General features: G+C 41.1%; 1 protein-coding gene across 1 annotated transcript in view; it reads left to right on the top strand.

The window, feature by feature from the left end:
• Positions 1-18,583, top strand: part of APBB1IP (amyloid beta precursor protein binding family B member 1 interacting protein) — a 64,824-nt gene that overhangs the window by 34,565 nt on the left and 11,676 nt on the right. Inside the window, exons 8-10 of the mRNA XM_064505891.1 lie at positions 4,588-4,662; positions 6,013-6,156; positions 9,593-9,703. Of these exons, the coding sequence (XP_064361961.1) occupies positions 4,588-4,662; positions 6,013-6,156; positions 9,593-9,703 (330 nt within the window). The remainder of the gene's footprint in view (positions 1-4,587; positions 4,663-6,012; positions 6,157-9,592; positions 9,704-18,583) is intronic.

Below are 18,583 nucleotides of genomic sequence, written 5' to 3'. Positions count from 1 at the left end.
ATTTTTATGTAACTTTTTGTACAGTATTTACAAAAATTGGTAAAAATCTGGATACAGTGAGTACTTTATGCTTTTTCTCCCCCATTGATAAAGCAAAAGCAAGAGCTTTATCCTCCAATAGAGAACCCATGCACTGAATTCACATTTTTTTTCTTCCCAAAAGCAAGAGTACTGAACAGCATGGGAAGGATATGGAGTGAGAATTCCTAATGTCTTTCTTAACAGGCCAGCTGTAATGAGTTCCACGCTCAAATATGTGTTTTGAAGACAGTGAAATCTCTTGGTATCCAGCCGGTGATACTTTTATTATTAACCACCTATTAACCATTAGTGATTCTGCAAATCAGATGTTTTTCTCTCCACTGTTACCCTCTGAAGGGAGCAGAAGTGTGGCACTGAAAATGACTGTTCAGTGTGCTGGCAAATGCACAGATAAATTGAAAAGGGAGAGGAGAAGTGTTTTTCGCTGTGCTCCCAATATTTAGTGATCTTAATTTCTTTTTCTATTAGTGTATTTCAGACCAGGGTATAGTTTCAACTTGAAGATATTATTTGGATAAATATTTTTATTTTTCTGCCTTGGGATGGTAATACAGGAACAGTCCTTACACAGTTAAACTGTTTTACAGGCAACTTTTAATCAGTCTATTAAGCGTTTTGTTTGTAGCTGCATCCTTTCTTAAGTATGCCTTTCATTTGACCTGTGTTCCCCCTTCTTAAAATATTCAAAGGTCATCATCCTTAAGGCATGAAAAGTTAGGTATAGTAGTTTTCTTCAAACTTTATAAAATCAAGTAAACAGAGTTGAAAATCAGGTTTTGGACCTTGAAAGAGCTTTGCCTTTTGCTTCATATCCTTATTTACATTGTGATCTTCAGAGTGATTATAGGTATTTCCTAATATTTTTATCTGCATCTTTTTAGGCCACCCAGCATGATATGGGTTGCAGGTACGACCGCGTTCTGTTTTATTTTTCCTGCATAAACCTTGTTGCATTCAGTACACAGTCTAAACGGGCCTCGTGCAGCATATGAGTCAGTGAGCCAGCCCGTTTTGCCTCATTCCCCGTGCAGCTTGGATGAGGGAAAACAGACAGCTCACTGCACAAAGAAGATGGCCATCAGTATGGAGCAGCTGCCTCATTTGCTGCACACTGCCTGGTCTGTGCTCTCGTGGACCTTGCAAGTCTTCTGGAAAAATGGTTTCAGTAGATTGAAAGCAAAAATACAATCCAGGCTGCAGGAGAGGCAGAGGGAGAACGCTGCCCTGAACACCTCTTTGTTGCTGCGTGCTGACAAGTAGCTGCTGCATTTCAGCTTCAATGGGGCAGCGCGTGAAAGAAGATGAAAGGCAGGAGAGAGGTGTTATTTCATTTAACAAAATCTTTCTGCAAATACAGAGATATGAAACATGGCTCAGAAGGCTTGGCAGTGCGATAGCTAGGGCTACTGTTTCTGCCATGATCCAAGTTTGGTTTGCTTACATGTGACACCAGAGGGTTTTTTTTGTTTGTTTGTTTGTTTTGAAACTATTCAGAACCATTTCCATCTTCTACTGCTGTTTAAGGGTTGTACAGTGGAGAGAGATCTGGCCTGATATTTTTTTGCCTGCCTCTCCAGAAAAGGGAAATGGCTAAGCAGAAAGATTGTGTGCAAAAGCTTGTGGAATTTTGCAGGTTACAGTACGAAGCACAAAGTTAACTGAAGCTGGCTATAACATCTTTACAGGAGTTCCCTTTGTGTGTAAGGAGTTCCCTGTAATGTAAAACCATAGGTGGGTCATCAGCTAGTTTTGCCACTGTCCTACCCAGCCCTGTGTGAGCCCGGGGGCAGTGCTGGCATAACGTCTCTCGGGGATGTCGTACCTGGCTAGCAGTACACATCAAAACTGCCTCTGGTGGCTTCAGCTGGTCCAGGTCCCCCGTAGGCAGAGGGCTGAGTTCAGCAAAAATGTGCGACTGTTCATCTCTGCAGCAAATAACCAAAAACAAACCCAAAGCAAAACCAAAGACAAAGTGTGCCGGCATACTTTGGTTAGTTTAAACAACCGTTTACATTCTTGGGTCGTCGTCCCAAGAGGATGAATCTATCCTGTTAAGTAAGCTCAGCTGTCTGTCAAGAGAGACACCTTCTTTTGGAAGTAAAAAAACCAGTTAATTCTCACATTTGTGGACTTAGGCAGAGAGCTGCCTGTAGCCAAATCTTGTTGCAGAACTGACCTGACATCCCAAATCAAACGTGCTTTTCCCAGGGGTGTCTTCGGACAGGAAAGAGCTTGCCTTTTATCATGACCTTTGACTACTGGACTTGGAATGACCTCCTGTGGACATGTGTGCTTGCCTCCTGTATGATGAATGCTTCTGATCAAAAATAGGAGACCACACACTGAGAAAACAAGTACAGTGTACAATCTGCTCCCCAGGTCCTCAGCCACTGGCAAATAATAAGCACTACATACTTCCAGATATCAGGGAGGCAGAAGCATAAAGGAGGTACTCAGTAATAAATGGAATGCGTGTTGACAAGAGAAAGATGAAATTGTACACCTGTGTAACGTTGGTTTGGGTCACAGAGCCCTGTTTCCCTAATGAAAAATCTGCTTTGTTAGTGATCTAGCATGGATGTCATTACAGACTTTGTTTCTTTACTCTTGGCTGTGTAGGCACAGAGTGGTCTGTGCTTTTGCTAAATAAATGCCAGATGCTTGAACGTGAATCGGTTGTAATCAGAGAAGCTTTGTTTTCTCATTATCAGTGCACTGATGTCTGACCAAGCCAGATGAGCACAGTGAAAATGTGCCCAGGCTCTTTGTGCTGCTGTAAATCCTATATGAGAATTTTAGTGTTTCCTAAGAGCGGCTGTTCTGTTGGAAGCTCCAGTTTCTTATATCCATACCATAGATATGGCCTAAGTATAGGCTGAATTGCAGGTGGCTGTGTTTCTGATGGCCCCGTCTGACTTACAGTGAACTTTTAAGAAAGCAGTTTTTAGAGAACTGCTTTTGAGATCATCCACACTTCTTCCCCTTCCTCTCCCGGTGCCTTCCAAAAGCCATCTGCCCCGAGCGTTGTGTTCTGGCAGGCTGCTGCTCAAAACACTGCTTGAGAAAGAAGATGTGGTTGTGTGGAGGAGCAAGGTTTCACTTCAGATAAGCTTTTTCACTGTAAACATGAGATGCTGGCATGGCAGACTCACTGCTTGTGTGTTTATATCATATGGTGTAGCAACAGCATGTTGCTTCCTTCGTTTGCAGGTTTCTCCTTTGTCTCTTGGTAATGTTTTGGCAATGTTTGAAAATGTGTTGCTACGTTCTCATAATCTTGAGGCGTATATCTCCCTGAAAAAATGGTGGGCAGATACGAAACGTCAGATGAACTCTGCTGTTTTCTTCCTGCAGAGTTGCTGACAAATTACAAAATTACAGAATTAGAAGTAATTTTTAAATAGACAGCTTTCAAAATTTGTTGGAGCTTTACAATTTTGTCTATTTCCTAGAAAACAGGTTTTGTTGGTTTCATACCCATTGTTCTGCAGCTTAACTTTTTGGCTAATTCCAGGGAAATCAGTAGGACTGTCCCATATATCAGGTATTAGGTATTTTCCAAATCTAAGCTCCTGTTCTACACATCCTTGTCTCTAGAAGGTGTTCAAACACAAGGGCTTTGTGTGCATCATCCTGGCCTCTAGCGTGTAGCTCCAAATGCTACTCAGCGCATGGCATAGCTCCTTGATCCACCTGCTTGCTTCCCGCCTGGCTGCCTTACCGTTTGCAGGCAGCTAGCGGCTGCGCTGCCCGGTTGCGTGTGCTGTTGCGCTAAGCCCGTGGACGCGCTGCAGCCAGCGTAGCCCTGAGGCAGACATCCCATCTTTCGAAATGTAGGCCTGCATTTCAAACAGTGATCTGGATTGCATGTGCCAAGCTATCATGGTGATCATTTAGTACACTGATTTCTTCTTGGTTTTCAGATATCTCATTGGATAAAAATACTTTGCAGGGAGTGAGTTGTAAAAGTAGGGGGGAAGTAACTTTGGGTGAAGGCTTCTGAGTATAGCCACTTGCTGTTAAAATTAAGAGCTGAAGTATGTCCAAAGCACCAGATATGAAGGAGGGCAAACTACCAAAAATGGGTTGCTAGAAAAAAATGCTTTCTGGTTTTGATATTGCATTTTCTCTGTCAACGTCAGTGTGCAATATAATGTTATGTTCTCTAACACCTCCTGTAATAACATAGGAAGCTGTGCAAATTGGAATGATAAAATGAAACCCATTGCTCCAGAAAAACGGCCAGATAAAAACAAGACCTAAGCCAGTGTTTTTAAAATTGGAGGAGGTTGTGTATACATAGGCAGAAGTAATTTTATATTACTTTTGAATTAAATTCAAAGTAAAGAATTAAAACTCACGAGCAGGTAGCCTCTGAGTAAGGTAGTCTGCAACAAGACAAATCTTTAAACATCTGCCTCTTGTATCTGTTATTTGGACACCAGGATGGAAAGGCTGAAAAACTATCGAGCGGGCTTGTAGTGATCTACTTATTTGTACTGCTGTCTCTGTAATTAACATCAATTTCTTTTGCGTCTTCATCAGAATTTCTACCTGACAAACAAAGGGAAGAACGAAAGCAAAGAAATGAATGAGAAAAACAAAGAGGCTTTGCTGGAGGTAAGCCAACTTTCTGGGCTGAAGATGCAACCATCACCAAAACCCTGCTTCCATCTGCGTCTGCCCTGTAAGAATAGTGCTTAGGTCTTTGTGGGCAAATGTGTAACAACAGGAAGCTCTGTGATGGTTGGCAACAGCGGTTTAGTTTGTGACTTTTCCTCTACACCTGCTGCTCACTGCTAAGAATGTGGATTTTTATCCTTGTGCATATTTATCAGAGAAATTAAACGATGGAGAATTATTTTGTTGTTAGAACCCAGTGCCATGAAACTGGTTTTGTTTAGTGCTTCTATGAAGATTAGTGCCATGAAACCAGTAAAAACAATGTTATATGAATCTGAATGAAAGAAATACTGTGCAGCACCATTAGGTCAGCTTTTAGATCCCTTGTAACTTTTTGTTACTAATAAGGTTGATCAGTAGCAGAACTATAATCTTTTGAGTGAGAAGTAGATGTATTTCTCACGACCTCAAATCATCAGCTGTACTAAAACAGAAAAAGAACCTTTGCATTTTTTCAGGAAGTCTATTCAGTCTCTTGCCTTCCCTTTTGAAGTTTTAATTCAGCTGTGTGCTTTGAGAGAGAAAAAATCCAGAGTTATAAGAAAGCAAAGATTATCACAGTTCTCCTGGGCAAGCATTTTGGCTTTGATAAAAGTTCAGGAAAAAGATGCTGTTCTCAGGTGCCTGGGGATTCCCATTTCCAAATCAGTATCTCACCATGAAGGCACCAAATCTCAACCAGCAGAAGTCTTGGTAACTTCTAACTGAGAACATGATTTGCATTGGCATTAAAAAATGCTCAGCAGTAGCTCGTTCAAGCAAAGGAGTGTATTTGTTCAAACAGTGTTGTAAATGCTAGCATATATTTGAAAGTGAAAGCAAAGATTGAGGGGGACTTTTTTCTCTAGCTATTTTTAAAGCCCTAAGTGCTCTCTAAAGACAATCTCTAAAAGAGTAAGTATTTCTCTGCAGAACCTATAGATAGAGCAGCAGTGAAAAACCAACAGCAGCGGTGCCAAGCATTCTCTTCTGTTGCCCTCCCTGGGCACATCTTTGTCTAATTAAAACCTTTTGTAGGTTTTTGCTTGACCTTTCAGGGAACAGAGGTTTTGCAAGCCTTTTCAGTGTGAGCATGTAACTTGCACAGCCAGGTTACCACATTAGTTTGGAAAACTTTCACTTGCCTATCCAAGGTATTTGGCTCCCTTATAACTGCGTTTCCCATATTCATACATTCACTGTCACAGGAAATGTCTTTATTTTTAAAGGGAGCATTTTTTCTGCTATGTTTTAGAAGGGTTTTGCTTAAATCCATTTATTCTGTGTAATATTATTCTCCTTGCATAGGAAAGCTTCTGCGGGACATCTGTCATTGTGCCAGAGCTTGAAGGGGCCCTTTATTTAAAAGAAGATGGAAAAAAATCCTGGAAGAGGCGTTATTTTCTTCTACGGGCTTCTGGAATTTATTATGTACCCAAAGGAAAAACCAAGGTCAGGAAGGCAAATAAGCCTTTTAGCAATGAAACAATTCATGGAGGTGAAAGTGAAGAACTCCCAAGGTGACATTTTAAGAGCAGTGTCTGGTGCATCTAAGAGGGTTTTTTGTGTGTGTGTGTGTGTGTTCTAACTTTGGCCACACCACTTGTGCAAATATTGGAATGTTGTCACTGAATCCTGTCACGTTTCCCTCCTTTTGATTTCTGTGGATAGATAAAAGCATTAATGAAATAGCGCTCCTTCAGCAGTCAATGGGGGAAAGGAAAAACAACACAGCACCTGTCAGTTGGTGCTGTGCTGCAAAAAATGCGCCACTTACACAGCTTCCCTGTGGAAGAATGTTTTAAAAATTTTCAGGTAAACTCCTTTCTTGTCACAAAAAGAGGAATCTGACTTTGTTTGATAAGAACTTTCTGTGTAACCATCATGCAGAAATGCCGTACATCCTTTTTCTGCAGTGATCTTTACCTAGAGAATGCATTGTGTCTTTTACCGCTTTTTAAGACTGCCCTTTGTCTAGAAAGAAGTGAGACAGAGGCATCCGCTTGACAGAATTAAATGCACTGACATTTACTATTGCAAAGTATTTTAAGAGTCTGAGTTGCCAGCCCTGAAGAAACAAAGCAGTCCAGGGTGTGTTGCATACGAGGGCAGCTGGCTGCTCTTTTCCAAGGTGGATTGACCGCTTTTGGGACTAGTGTATTATTTTTATTATTTGGAGAAGCGTTACTGCTTACAGCTCTGTTAATGCTTCAGATTTGCTCTAGATGGGAATTCTAGTGCTAATGGTGGACCTCTGCTGTTATGATTTATGCTGTGAAACTTAACTCTTCTGCCATTCCCTGACTGAACTACAAAGGAAAAAAAAGAAACAATTCATGGCTGATGGAGGCATGCAGTGCTGCTGCTCCAGTAACTTGTGTTTGTAACCAAACCTCAGAGAAACACAGATCTAGATTGCTTTGCTACTTTCACAGCAATTGATTGTGACTTTACTTGATCCTGAGTCAATGTCTTTCAGTCCTCAAATCATCTTGTATGTACAGAACATCTTATCAATTAGAAATTAGAACTCTATTTGGAAAACACTTAAGAGAGAAAAGAGTATACGAGTGGTCAAATGAAAAGGCCGTCTAGGGCATTTCGTTGTAGCCTGCCACCGCCAATGGCCAGCAACAGAGTGCCTAAGCAGGGCAAGCATATACTGGTATTTCTCCAGCCTTTTTTCATCCTTCAGGGACTTTCCATCATAGTTGAGATGAGGGAAGTGCTTTCCTTTTTCAGATGATGAACTGCAAATGTAGAGTCAGGATGGAGTTGTGCAATCACCTTGGAGCAGCTGTTTTGGTTTAACACTTTATTGCCTGTCAGTCATTGCAGCCTCTGTACCACCCTGCCTATAACTGAGCCGTAGTAAGGAATTGTGGGAGCGCTCCGAAATCACCGCCTTACCAGCTCAGCCAGTCACAGTGATTTAGGATCTTGACTCAGATTCTTTAGGAGACAGTCATGGCTCTTTAAGGTGGTACCACACTCAACTCTTTGCTTCAGTAACAGCTTCAGCGACAGGACGTATGTGTCCATGTGTCAGCCAGTCCAGAGAAAGTCTCTTAGCCCAAATCTACATTTAATGGTGATTTAAGCTAATGACTGGACTCTGTGTTGGAACAACTGAGGCTCAGGTACAGATCTCTTTTGGGGAGACAGAAATCTCTGGTAGATAAGCAGGGTTCTGGGAGGGTGCTAACATCTTAAAGTACTGCAGCAGGCTTCAGTAGAGCTCCTCAGTCAAAGCCCTTAATTATAGTTATGCAAGTTCATCTCACGTCAAGGTGGTACTAAGCACGCTCATGAGGCTTGCTACTGTGGTGCAGCTGTGGACAGAGTGATCTTTCATTGAGGTACAGAAACAAACAGCTGGTGGATAATAATATCTTCAGCTGCTGCAGTTGTTTAGAAATTCATAGTTTGATCGTGTTTTCATTTTTTATTAAAAAGCAAAGAAGTCTGGCATACCTTTGGCACTTTGTGTTGGCTATAAAATACATTGCAAACCTCTGAAAATGCAGGGACACTTTCAGATAATTTCACAAACATGCCTTTAAAAAAAAAACACACACCCATCAGCATTCTTATCTTAGTTTTTTCAGCATTAGTCTACCTGCATTTCATTCAAAAGAATGCTGTTAATGGACTGGGCCACAAAACAACTGAATCCAAATTGCAATTTAAAAATTCATCTCTATTCATTATGTTGTTTTGTCTGGTCATGTTAAAATTGCAGAAGTAGTAGCAATAAGTGTCTGTGATTGTCCCTTGCATGAAAATTTGTTCCTTACTTAGAAGAAAATAACAACTGCATGCATATTAATTGCCATAAACAGGTTCCTAAAGGAAAGGAACAACTCCTTATTACGTAGCATGGGTTTGAGCATGCTCAAGAACTTGCAGTGTTGGAAAATCACAGTCAGTGACAAAATCCCATGAACTTCAGGGGAGCCTGGCAGGAGAGAGAAGCCCTATCTGGATAGAATATGGAGATTTCCTTCTCCTCAGAAATCTTACCGGCAAACCCAGTTAACTACAGAGTTTATAAATGCATCAGCATAAATAAACCCAACTGAAGGGCGTATCTTAATAAAACTAACAATAAGAATGAAAACAACACAGAAGAATCATCACACACTGAAATATAGCCCTGTTCTTAGTGATAGAGAGGGAATAGGGTTTATTCATTTTTTTTTCGCAATTTCAGGATTTCTCGGTTTAGCCGGCAATGACCAGTTGACAGGGCCGTTTTTGCGTTTCCCTCCAAAGGATAGCAAAAGTTATGCTTTGTATGCAGAATTCTTCTGCACAGAAAAGTGTGCCAGCAACAGACATCTTGTTATTTCAGCAACATACTATGAGCAAGTAAATATTATGATAAACAGAAAAGGAATGGTGCCAGGAAATGTGAGAAAATTCAAAGCAGAACAGATAAAATGTGTGCTTATTTCCTGATGGGAGTTTACATCTGTTACAAAGATGAAGGAAAAGCAAGCTCCTAAAGCAATTTAGAAACCCCCACCCAGAACCACTTTCTCCCCTCAGAATTGGAAGGGTATGATTAGGTCTATATGCATTTTATTAAAGTTATTACTATGTTTCTTCTATTCAGCCTTGTTAGTCTTAAGCCAAAATCTCCACACAAAGCACTGAAGCACAGCAAAATCAGAACAACAGCAAAATGTTGCAGTGTTACATATTATTCCCAATATATACTGACCGTCTTCCAATTGTTAGATTAAGAGTGCACGCGCTTAAAATTCTTCTTTCTAAAAAGTTAAAAAAGCATCAGTGTTCATGCACTTTGAAAGCAGTCCTTTAATGAGTCTTGCACCAAAATGTAATTCCTTCTAACGATGGTGTGCTTGGTTTTCATTTGTAGACGTCCCGGGATCTGGCATGCTTCATTCAGTTTGAGAATATGAATGTTTATTACGGTACTCAGCACAAAGTGAAGTACAAGGCACCTACAGATCACTGCTTTGTCTTAAAGGTAATGTACAAGCAAAGGTTCTGCAAATGTGGTATACAAGTTCTTTCATATGCAAACATGTTAATTTCAGACTCCAAGGCCCCTGATCCTTTATGGGATAGAATGTCTTCTGCAAAAATTCTGGCTATTTTCTGCTTCGGTTTGTTCGTGATCAACAACATACCTTAAGAATCTTCTTAATTTTAAGGACCGGTAGTCCTATGATGTATGGTGTGGTCATAGCTATTCAATAATTTGTTGAACTGTGATGCAAAATCTTGCAGAAGTACACATCTCAGATTGCATATTTTATAGCAAAACTATTTGTGGCAGGAGGACAAAGGCCTTTGTTCACCCACTCACGTGATGACGTACCTGCTGCTGCTGAAGTATCACAGTGCCGCCACTCCTGCTGATAACAACGCAGATAGCCTGGGAATTCTGCCCTTCTCTCAGCAAAGGAACAGAAACCCATGGTTTTCCCATAGCTCCAGGTAGTAGGAATGGAGCTTTGTGGTTCCCTGCAGTATTGTGTGTTTCTAGGGCTTTATATTGCAGTAATTAGGTCTTGATTATTATCTATCATTAATGCAGATTTTAGAATACAGTAGAATTACTGTGTACAAGGTAGAAGATAATCTTGTTGCTTGTCTAAATGCTTTGCAGTGCAAACAAAGTATTGGAGAACACTGTATCTTGCCAGCTCAGAAAATAGTCACAGGAAACAGATTCACATAAGGGGTCACTTATAATACCACATCTCTGGTTGTAGCTGCACATTTATAGCACTTCTTGTACGGTTTCAAAATGTTTGCTAGCCTAATTTACCCATGGCCAAACAGAAGTGGTTGATAGACTCAGACTAATTTTCTGTAACAGATGTATCTAATTAACAGAGCTGAGATTCTCTGCAAATGTCTCTGCAAAAAAGCCTTTATCCTTATTTGTAAAAAGGGGTGCTCTTTCTGAAATCAACAGATAAGCTTTATTTCTGAAAATTACAAACCTCTAATAAAAACAGAAGGAAATGGAGGGTCAGTTTAAAACATAAGGGAAAGTCAACTTTCCCAAATCTTTGAGACCACAGGTGTTTTTTAGATCCTAGTACAAGATCCCATACAAAACAGATGACTGTGGTCAAAGGAGTATCTGAATAGTTAAAGTGTTTTTAAAAGTTGTTCACATTCTATCCAGATGAAAATACAATAGTTCAGAAGCATGGTTTCTGGGGTGTATGTAGCAATGTATTTAACTGTTCGTAATCGATGGGAATACTTTATGGACTTCCTGCCATCTTTTATGAAAAGTGGTATGCTGTAAATCAGAACTTACACAGAAAAAAAGTCACCACTAGGTTAAATGTTTGCTTTATTGGATATCTGATGTTACCACTGTAATTATAGAAGTGTTAAGAACAAGATCAAAAGCCCACTAAGGAAAACTTTATGTGTAATAGGCTTATAAACGTATGAAACATACTTAGCAAAAATATTTGCTGTGATGCTTCTAAAATGTGTCTGTGGTATTCTAAAATAAACATCATATTGATGAGCTCATTATATCTAAAGAATGCTATTTTGTGATGAATAGATTATGTTACAGTGATTGTGCTTCATTTTAATTACCACAAGTCAGCGTTTGGTAGATTCCTGACTGGCTCAGTTTTAGACTTGACTGAAACTTATTCCTTTAACAGCTGTCTCTTGCAGTGGCTGAGGTTGGTAGGGAAGAGTAAGCAAACATAGATATGTTCAAGTCTTCTGTTGTTTCAAAACTCTAAGCCTCCCATTTGGGGTGTTTTTTTGAGAGTGAAGCAATGGAGAGTTGCGTGTTTTGTATCATTTTTGTGCAATAATTTGAGTTTTACATATATTCTTCTGAAGGCATGCAGCTGAGATGAGTTCTGTCCTGTCTTTCTTCTCTTACCTTTGGAGGCTGGTGTGAGGATGCATTATTTCTTGAGCTCTGTGGGCTAAGGGAAGGAGCAAAGTTAAATGTTGGTGTCTCTGAGTGGATGCTTGGTGACACAAAAGTGTGTGGTGAAGGACAAAGAGCAATTTATTACTCTTAGTCACATTTTGTTCTTGTCCGTTTTCACATGGAAGTATCCCAGAAGAAAATCTCTCTGTTGCTGGGAGACACTTGTTCTGAGATGTCAAGGAAAACAAACCATCATCCTTGAGATATTTCTCATCCTGCCATATTTTCAGAATAAAGTCCTCAAAATGAAATGATAGTACTTTCACAGACAGGTGCAGTGAGCACAAGACAATAGATTTAACAGGTAAACAATTGTCTTCATTATACTGGTAACCTAGTGATTCTGAAGGAATTTGGATGCCCAGCTCAGTGCAGGCCAGGTGGAAACTTCTCCACAGCCAAGGCTGCATGCTGTGTCATCACAGCTCTTCCCCTCCCCTGCGTATGTGTCAGGATGGTGAGCTCTGCTGAGGTTCTCTTCCAGTTACTTCTTCATGTCAGCTGCAAGAGAAGGTTTGTCAGCCTCACCTTGACCCCTGGGAAGTTGCTGGAGCAACTAGTCCTGGAAACCATTAACAGGCACATGAAGGGCAGCAAGGTGATCAGGAGTAGTCAGCCTGGGGAAATTGTGCTTAACAATTGTGCTGTGAGTAAAAGGAGAGCAGTGCATGTTGTTAACCTTGACTTTTGACACTGCCTCCCATAACATCTTCATAGACAAGGTGGTGAAGCACAGGCTAGAAAAGTGGACAGTGAGGTGATTTGAAAGCTGGCTGGACTCCTGGGCCCAGAGGGTTGCGATTAGTGGCATGGAGTGTAGCTGGAGACCAGTCAATAGTGGTGTCCCCTAGGGCTTGATACTGGGGCAAATACTGCTTAACATCTTTATTAATGGCCTGGATGATGGGACTGGATGCATCCTCAGCAGATTTGCAGATGACACAGGATTGTGAGGAGGGGCTGTTACACCAGAGAGTGGTGCTGCCATTCAGAGGGACCTCAACAGGCTGGAGAAATGGGCAGAAGGGAACCTCACAAAGTTCAACAAAGGGAGGTGCAAGGTCCTGCACCTGCGAAGGAATAACCCCATGTACCAGTATAGGCTGGGAGCCAACCAGCTTGAGAGCAGCTTTGCAGAGAAGGCCTTGGGGTTCCTAGTGGACAACAAGTTGAACTTGGGCCAGCAGTGTACCTTCATGGCAAAGAAAGTCAACAGTTTCATGGGCTGCATTAGGCAGAACATTGCCAGCAGGCCAAGGGAGGTGATCCTTCCGCCCTACTGAACACTGATGAAGCTGCATCAGGAGCATTGTGTCCAGTCCTGGGCTCCGCAGTACAAGAGAGACATGACATACTGGAGTGAGTTCAGCAAAGGGTCACTAAGATGATTACGGGACTGGAGCATCTCTTAAATGAGGGAAGGCTGAGAGAGCTGGGATGGTTTAGTGTGGAGAAGAGAAGACTTAGGGGGGATCTTATCAATGTGTATAAACATCTGAAGGGAGGGTGTAAAGAGGATGGGGCCAGACTCTCCTCAGTGGTGCCCAGCGACAGGATGAGAGGCAATGGGCACAAACTGAAACACAGGAAATTCCACTTGAACATAAGAAAATGCTTTTTGACTATGAGAGTGGTTGCACACTGGAACAGGGTGCCCAGAGAGGTCGTGGAATATTCGTCCTTGAAGATATTGAAAACTTGACTGGACATGGTCCTGGGCAACCTGCCCTAGCTGACCTTGCTTGAGCAGGGGTTTGGACTAGGTGATGTCCAGGTGCCCTCCAACCCCAATTATTCTGTGATACTGTAATTCTGTGAAAGTTGTCTGTCTTTAAGACAATTTGGGGAAGGTCATTGAAAGAGGAGCAGCCAGAACCCATGCAGGCTGTTCTGTGAGGATGGCACTAAATCAAAGGAGATTTTTGCATTTTGGAAAATAGATGTCTGCAGCCCATATTAGCTCCAGTAAGCCATTCCACCACTTGGAAGGTTTTTGAATAATAGCATACTATTTTTTTTTTATGAAATTGTATCTTTCTGAGTGCCCTGAGGAGCTCCTTGGGATCTGTTGTCTCAAAGTACTTAGCAGTCATTTGCCAAGTTACTTATTCTGCTGTGTCTCAAACTTAATGAAAGTCACTGCCCAGCTTAGAGGCAAGAGACCAACTTGCGCTTTACAGTGAAGGAAAAATAGAAGAACCTAGCAGTTTCAACAATATCTTCCTTCTGTGCAGGGCAGAAAATCCTGCTGAATTCAGAACCAGACATATTCTCCCAGCTTTGAGCACTGAGTTGAAAAAAAAACCTATTTATTTCCAACCTTGCTGGTTAAGTTCACTGGCATCCTTACTTCAAGAACTGGGGAAATATTCTTTGTTCATTCAAAGAGCAGCAAAGGGCCAGTGAGATGGTCTGAGTTGGAGATGAACATGACCTCGTGCTTGAAGGAAGCATCCCTTCTTTTCCACCAGTCCCCACTTGAATAATGAGCCCTCTGAACAAATAACTGGGCTAAAACCAATAAAAATTGTATCTGCCTCCAAAGGTACATTTGTACCTGCCTCATAATACCAGGGAGAAAAAATGCCACATTTCTTCTCACCTCCTCCCCAACCTTGGTCATGTCTGTTTTTATGGAGGGAAGAGCACTCAAGAGAGATTGTATGAGAGCATTCCTGGCATTTTTGCACCTATGTGCAAGGGACTGTCAAGAATTTCAGAAAAGAGGATCCCTGTAACTAATGCTAATCACAACCCTGGTGACGTGGTTTTCACTAGAATGAATGCCTGTCCCAGCTAGCACACAGAACATGTATCTAAGCGCAAAGCCAAGTGGGCAGCTCCCTCTGTCCTGTCCCTTTCTTAATCTAGCCATTTAATTTCAACTTCAGTTGTCATATCTGGGCTAATTAGCTGGTGCTGGCTTGGCTACTGATAGTTAGACTGCTAGTGTAACAGCAACAAGATGACACACATCATGGGCTGGTTGCTTGGATACTTAGTTAGCAGCTGAGATGTGTTTTGCATCCTGTGATGTTGGCAGCTGCACCCAGACCAACTAGCTTAAACTAGCTCAAATGCAAATGCTCTGTACTGCAGATCCATCCTGAAGAGGATGTTCCTCTTGCAGCTAGAGAATCATGATGAGTTGTCAGCGCTTGTTACCCATAATTTCTTCCCGTCACATCAGCACCCTACTGTATATCCTTTAGCTCGGATCAAAAATGGATGATTTTGTGCGTGTTTGTTAAGTATCAAGACACTGAGGAGATAATGGAGAAAAGGGTAGTTAAGCACAAACTTAGGAATGTATCTCAGTGTCTACTAGCAAAGGAGAAGGCACTTTGCTCAGCTCATTCAAGAGTTTCCTTTCAGAGGCAGGAGAAAGCCCAGCTGGGACCAACCAAGAAGAGCACAGGTGGCTCATCGGTGTGGACCAGAGCAGGGTCCTCTTTAGCCATCTCTGTGCAGCAAACCAGAGCCGATGTGGCTGATCCCGAAGATGGGAGTGCAGGCCAGTGCAGAGGCTGCAGTGGAGTTGGATTTCAGGATTGGATTTTCAGCCTAAGTTGCCCTTAGGCTTTGGGGCAAATATAAAGCTTGAAGAAATGTTTTATGTTTCTAGTAATCACTTGGTCTGTGCTGAGCTATAACTCTTTTAAATTGATTGATTTATGCCAGTGGCAAGCAAGCCTTCCTTCCTCAAAAAAGCCCCCCGCTTAAAAAACACAAAACAAGATGAAAACTCCTCAACACATAAAAATAGATCCTCTGAATGAAATAAGCACTTCTGGAGCATCTGCTCCTGTAAATGTGCAGATTCTTCCTGTTTTCCACTCAGGCTAAATGTAACATGAAAATTTGAAGATCCCACCGTTCACTTTGACATCAGATAAAATGAATCTTTTCTTAGTAGAGATGTGTAGGTGCAATGGAGCAGTAATATCATGGCCTGAGGAAGCCACCCCGTGACCTCCATATGCAGAAAAAGAAAGGGCATCCGAGTGTGAGAGAAGACTCTCGCTAAAACCAGCATCTATTAAGGTCAGGGCAGTGTCTCTGTTGCCTGGCAGAGAGAAGGGAGCCGGTGGCAGCACGGCTTTCCCTGCCACCCCGTGGAGATGGATGGTCACTCTTGGAACAGAAGTGGAAAGGGAACAGAGATCTCTCTCCACAGAAGAAGTAATTTTGCGCACCACAGCAAGTGCACAAGTTAGAGTAGTTTGGTTCCTCAGAGTCTTGTTTGCATTTACAAATGCAAATTTTTGTTCACAGATTCCCTGTAGATCTTCTTTTTCACCATCTACTATGTTATTTGGGGAATGCTGTGGAAATGCCTTTTGTGATTTATTTCATATACTGAGGCTGAAAGCCCTCAAAAACAAGAGATTCCACCTTGAAGGAAGGCACCTGTTCATTTTGCTAGTGACAGTTTCTGTTGCACTGAGCAGAACTTGTGAACGCGGTAAAATGTAAAGTTTGTTTTGTGTGTTGACTGCGTGTGTGCGCATGCGCATGTGCTAGTCCAGGAGCTGGTTTTGTTGTGCCTCATTTAAAAATGCTTCAAAGCAGACAAAAAGCAAGGTAATCTATATGCAAATTTGCTGGTTTAGCCAGTCTGATGTGCCAGTGACAGAGAGTGAATTTAATTATAATTTATTGGTGCTGGTTGTGCTTGAGTAATCTGGAGGTAATGGTGCATAATGCTGAATTAATCTAGGATGAAAAAAAAATGGTTTCCTGGGGATAAACTGAGACAAAGGCAAATCATCCCCTGTTTCCACAAATGGGTACGTTTTCCTGTGCAGTCTATACAGCTAAGCTTTGCTGGTGTAATTTGGAAGCTACCAAATTTTTTAAAAATTTCTAATGATCCACAGAATTTTGGAAGTAAATTTTCAAGAAGAATAGCTTCTGTGTGCAACAGTGGAGTTATCTCAGCAGGTAATTTGGTGTTTAGTTGCTCCACTGCTCATTCCCTCCTCTTCCTCACACCCCATATGCTCCCTTGCAGACTGAGTCATATACATAATGCATTCAACACAATGGCATCTAAGAAGGTAGAAGGTGAGTATTAGCAGTGTTCGAGACAGAAGATAGTGGGAAGAAGAACAAATGATTAGCACAGGAAACAAGGATACACAACAGGAAATTTTCTAGTTCTTTATGTGAAAGATTTTGAAACTATTGCATTAGCACAAATGCTTCAGATAAATATTTCAGATTAAAATTCATTGTTAGATAAACTGAAAAAAGCAAAAGTAGAAATATTCTTTATTGCAGAGCACTGTCAGATATATGGAATTACAGTCTTAGTATGTGCACACAGTTTTGCAAGATTAATGTATAAACAATATGGAGAATAAGAACAGAGAATGGACAGTGAGAAGAAGTATAATATAATATACCTAATATAATAGGTATAATAGGACAGTGGAAAAAAAGTATAATAGCATTTGAACATTTTATTTGCTGTGTAAAGCTGTCCTCTTTGTTTACAATAGCTTTTTTCTTTTTAATGAACTAAAAATGTTGTCTTAGTCATTAGAGAAATATAGGTCCAAAGAATAATTCCTTATAGTAAGGCAGTTGCTGTTTCAGCTGTACAGTGCATGCACATGTCTCCAAATGATCAGGTAAGCCTGGTCATTTTGATGCAAGGAGGGATAGCTTCAGAATTTGACTGCATTTAACAGCAGATTTGAAGCAGTTTGGAGTGATTTTTCAAAGGTGCTGAGTATTGATTCTACTTTCAATCATAGGGGTTGTGAGTTCTCAGCTTTTCTGGGAAGCAAGCTCAAAATAGCACAAGTTCATCACCAGAGAGAAAGGTATCCAAAAACAGTCATCATTTTTGGAAAATTTGGCCTAAAGCCAAAGCTTTTGATCCAAAACTAGTCACTTATTTTATGCTTCTGGCTATTGTTTCTGCCTCAGGGAGGGAGCAATGATTCATACATTTTTGGGCAAGGAATCCGATGAGATGCCCAAATAACTTCAGTTTACTTTTCATCTTCAGTGTTGGAAGAAGGTGAAGTAAGAGAACATTTTATTAGGATAATCTCTGATTTCATGCACACGCAGCCTGACCGCTTTTAGTCATTTGTTTTGGCATGAACCAGAGAAACCACATCTTTCAGTTCCCATCGCTTTAGGTTTTCAGTGTGTTCTATCCTGTTTTCCTTAGGCAAAGAGTTTACTTTATATCTGAAAATGTAATCAGAGCACAAATTTTTTTTTAAACCTCTCAAAAAAATAAGCTCTTTATATTCAAGTGCTTCTGCTTTCTTTATCTGTAGACAGTTGATACTTGTGAAGGAGATGGTGGATCAAAGGCGAACACACAGTTCTGTGCCAGACCCTTTTGCTGCTCTCCTGGGTGGAACACAGCACAGCCTTTTGCAGCCTCATGTTTGAGGTGTTCAGGCCTTAATGAGTAACTGATGTCCAACACTTCCAAAAATCAAGCCAGACTTTCGCTTGTGTCTGTTTTCCCAGCCATAAAGGATCAGTGATACTACCAATTCATCATTATTAAGAACTTTGACATCTGCAACAGAAGAGGGCACTGCAGTTAGACTGTATTACATTTCAATGCCTATATGATTGTTTTCCAGGCATTATAGTATGGGAAATTCCTTTTCTGTGGGAAAAATTCTGGAGTCCCTTTCTACTTGCATATTACGGCTTTTCATTCAAACTGTGACTTCTGAGGTGATCACTTTTTTCAACATTCTCCTTTATAATTCATTGCTGTGCCAGATGTTTCAGAGGCAAGGAGAATAATCCTTTTCAGAGGACATATTTTCACTTTTCTGTCAGGTGATTGTAATGACCTTTTCTGGACACAGTATGCACCACGTAACAAAACAATTTCTCTCTCTCTACATGTGAAGCATGTAAGCTGTGGCATACTCAGGT

The sequence above is a fragment of the Dromaius novaehollandiae genome, chromosome 2, assembly GCF_036370855.1.
Source record: "Dromaius novaehollandiae isolate bDroNov1 chromosome 2, bDroNov1.hap1, whole genome shotgun sequence".
Lineage (NCBI taxonomy): Eukaryota > Metazoa > Chordata > Aves > Casuariiformes > Dromaiidae > Dromaius > Dromaius novaehollandiae.
This window is presented reverse-complemented; position numbering and strand designations above follow the sequence as displayed.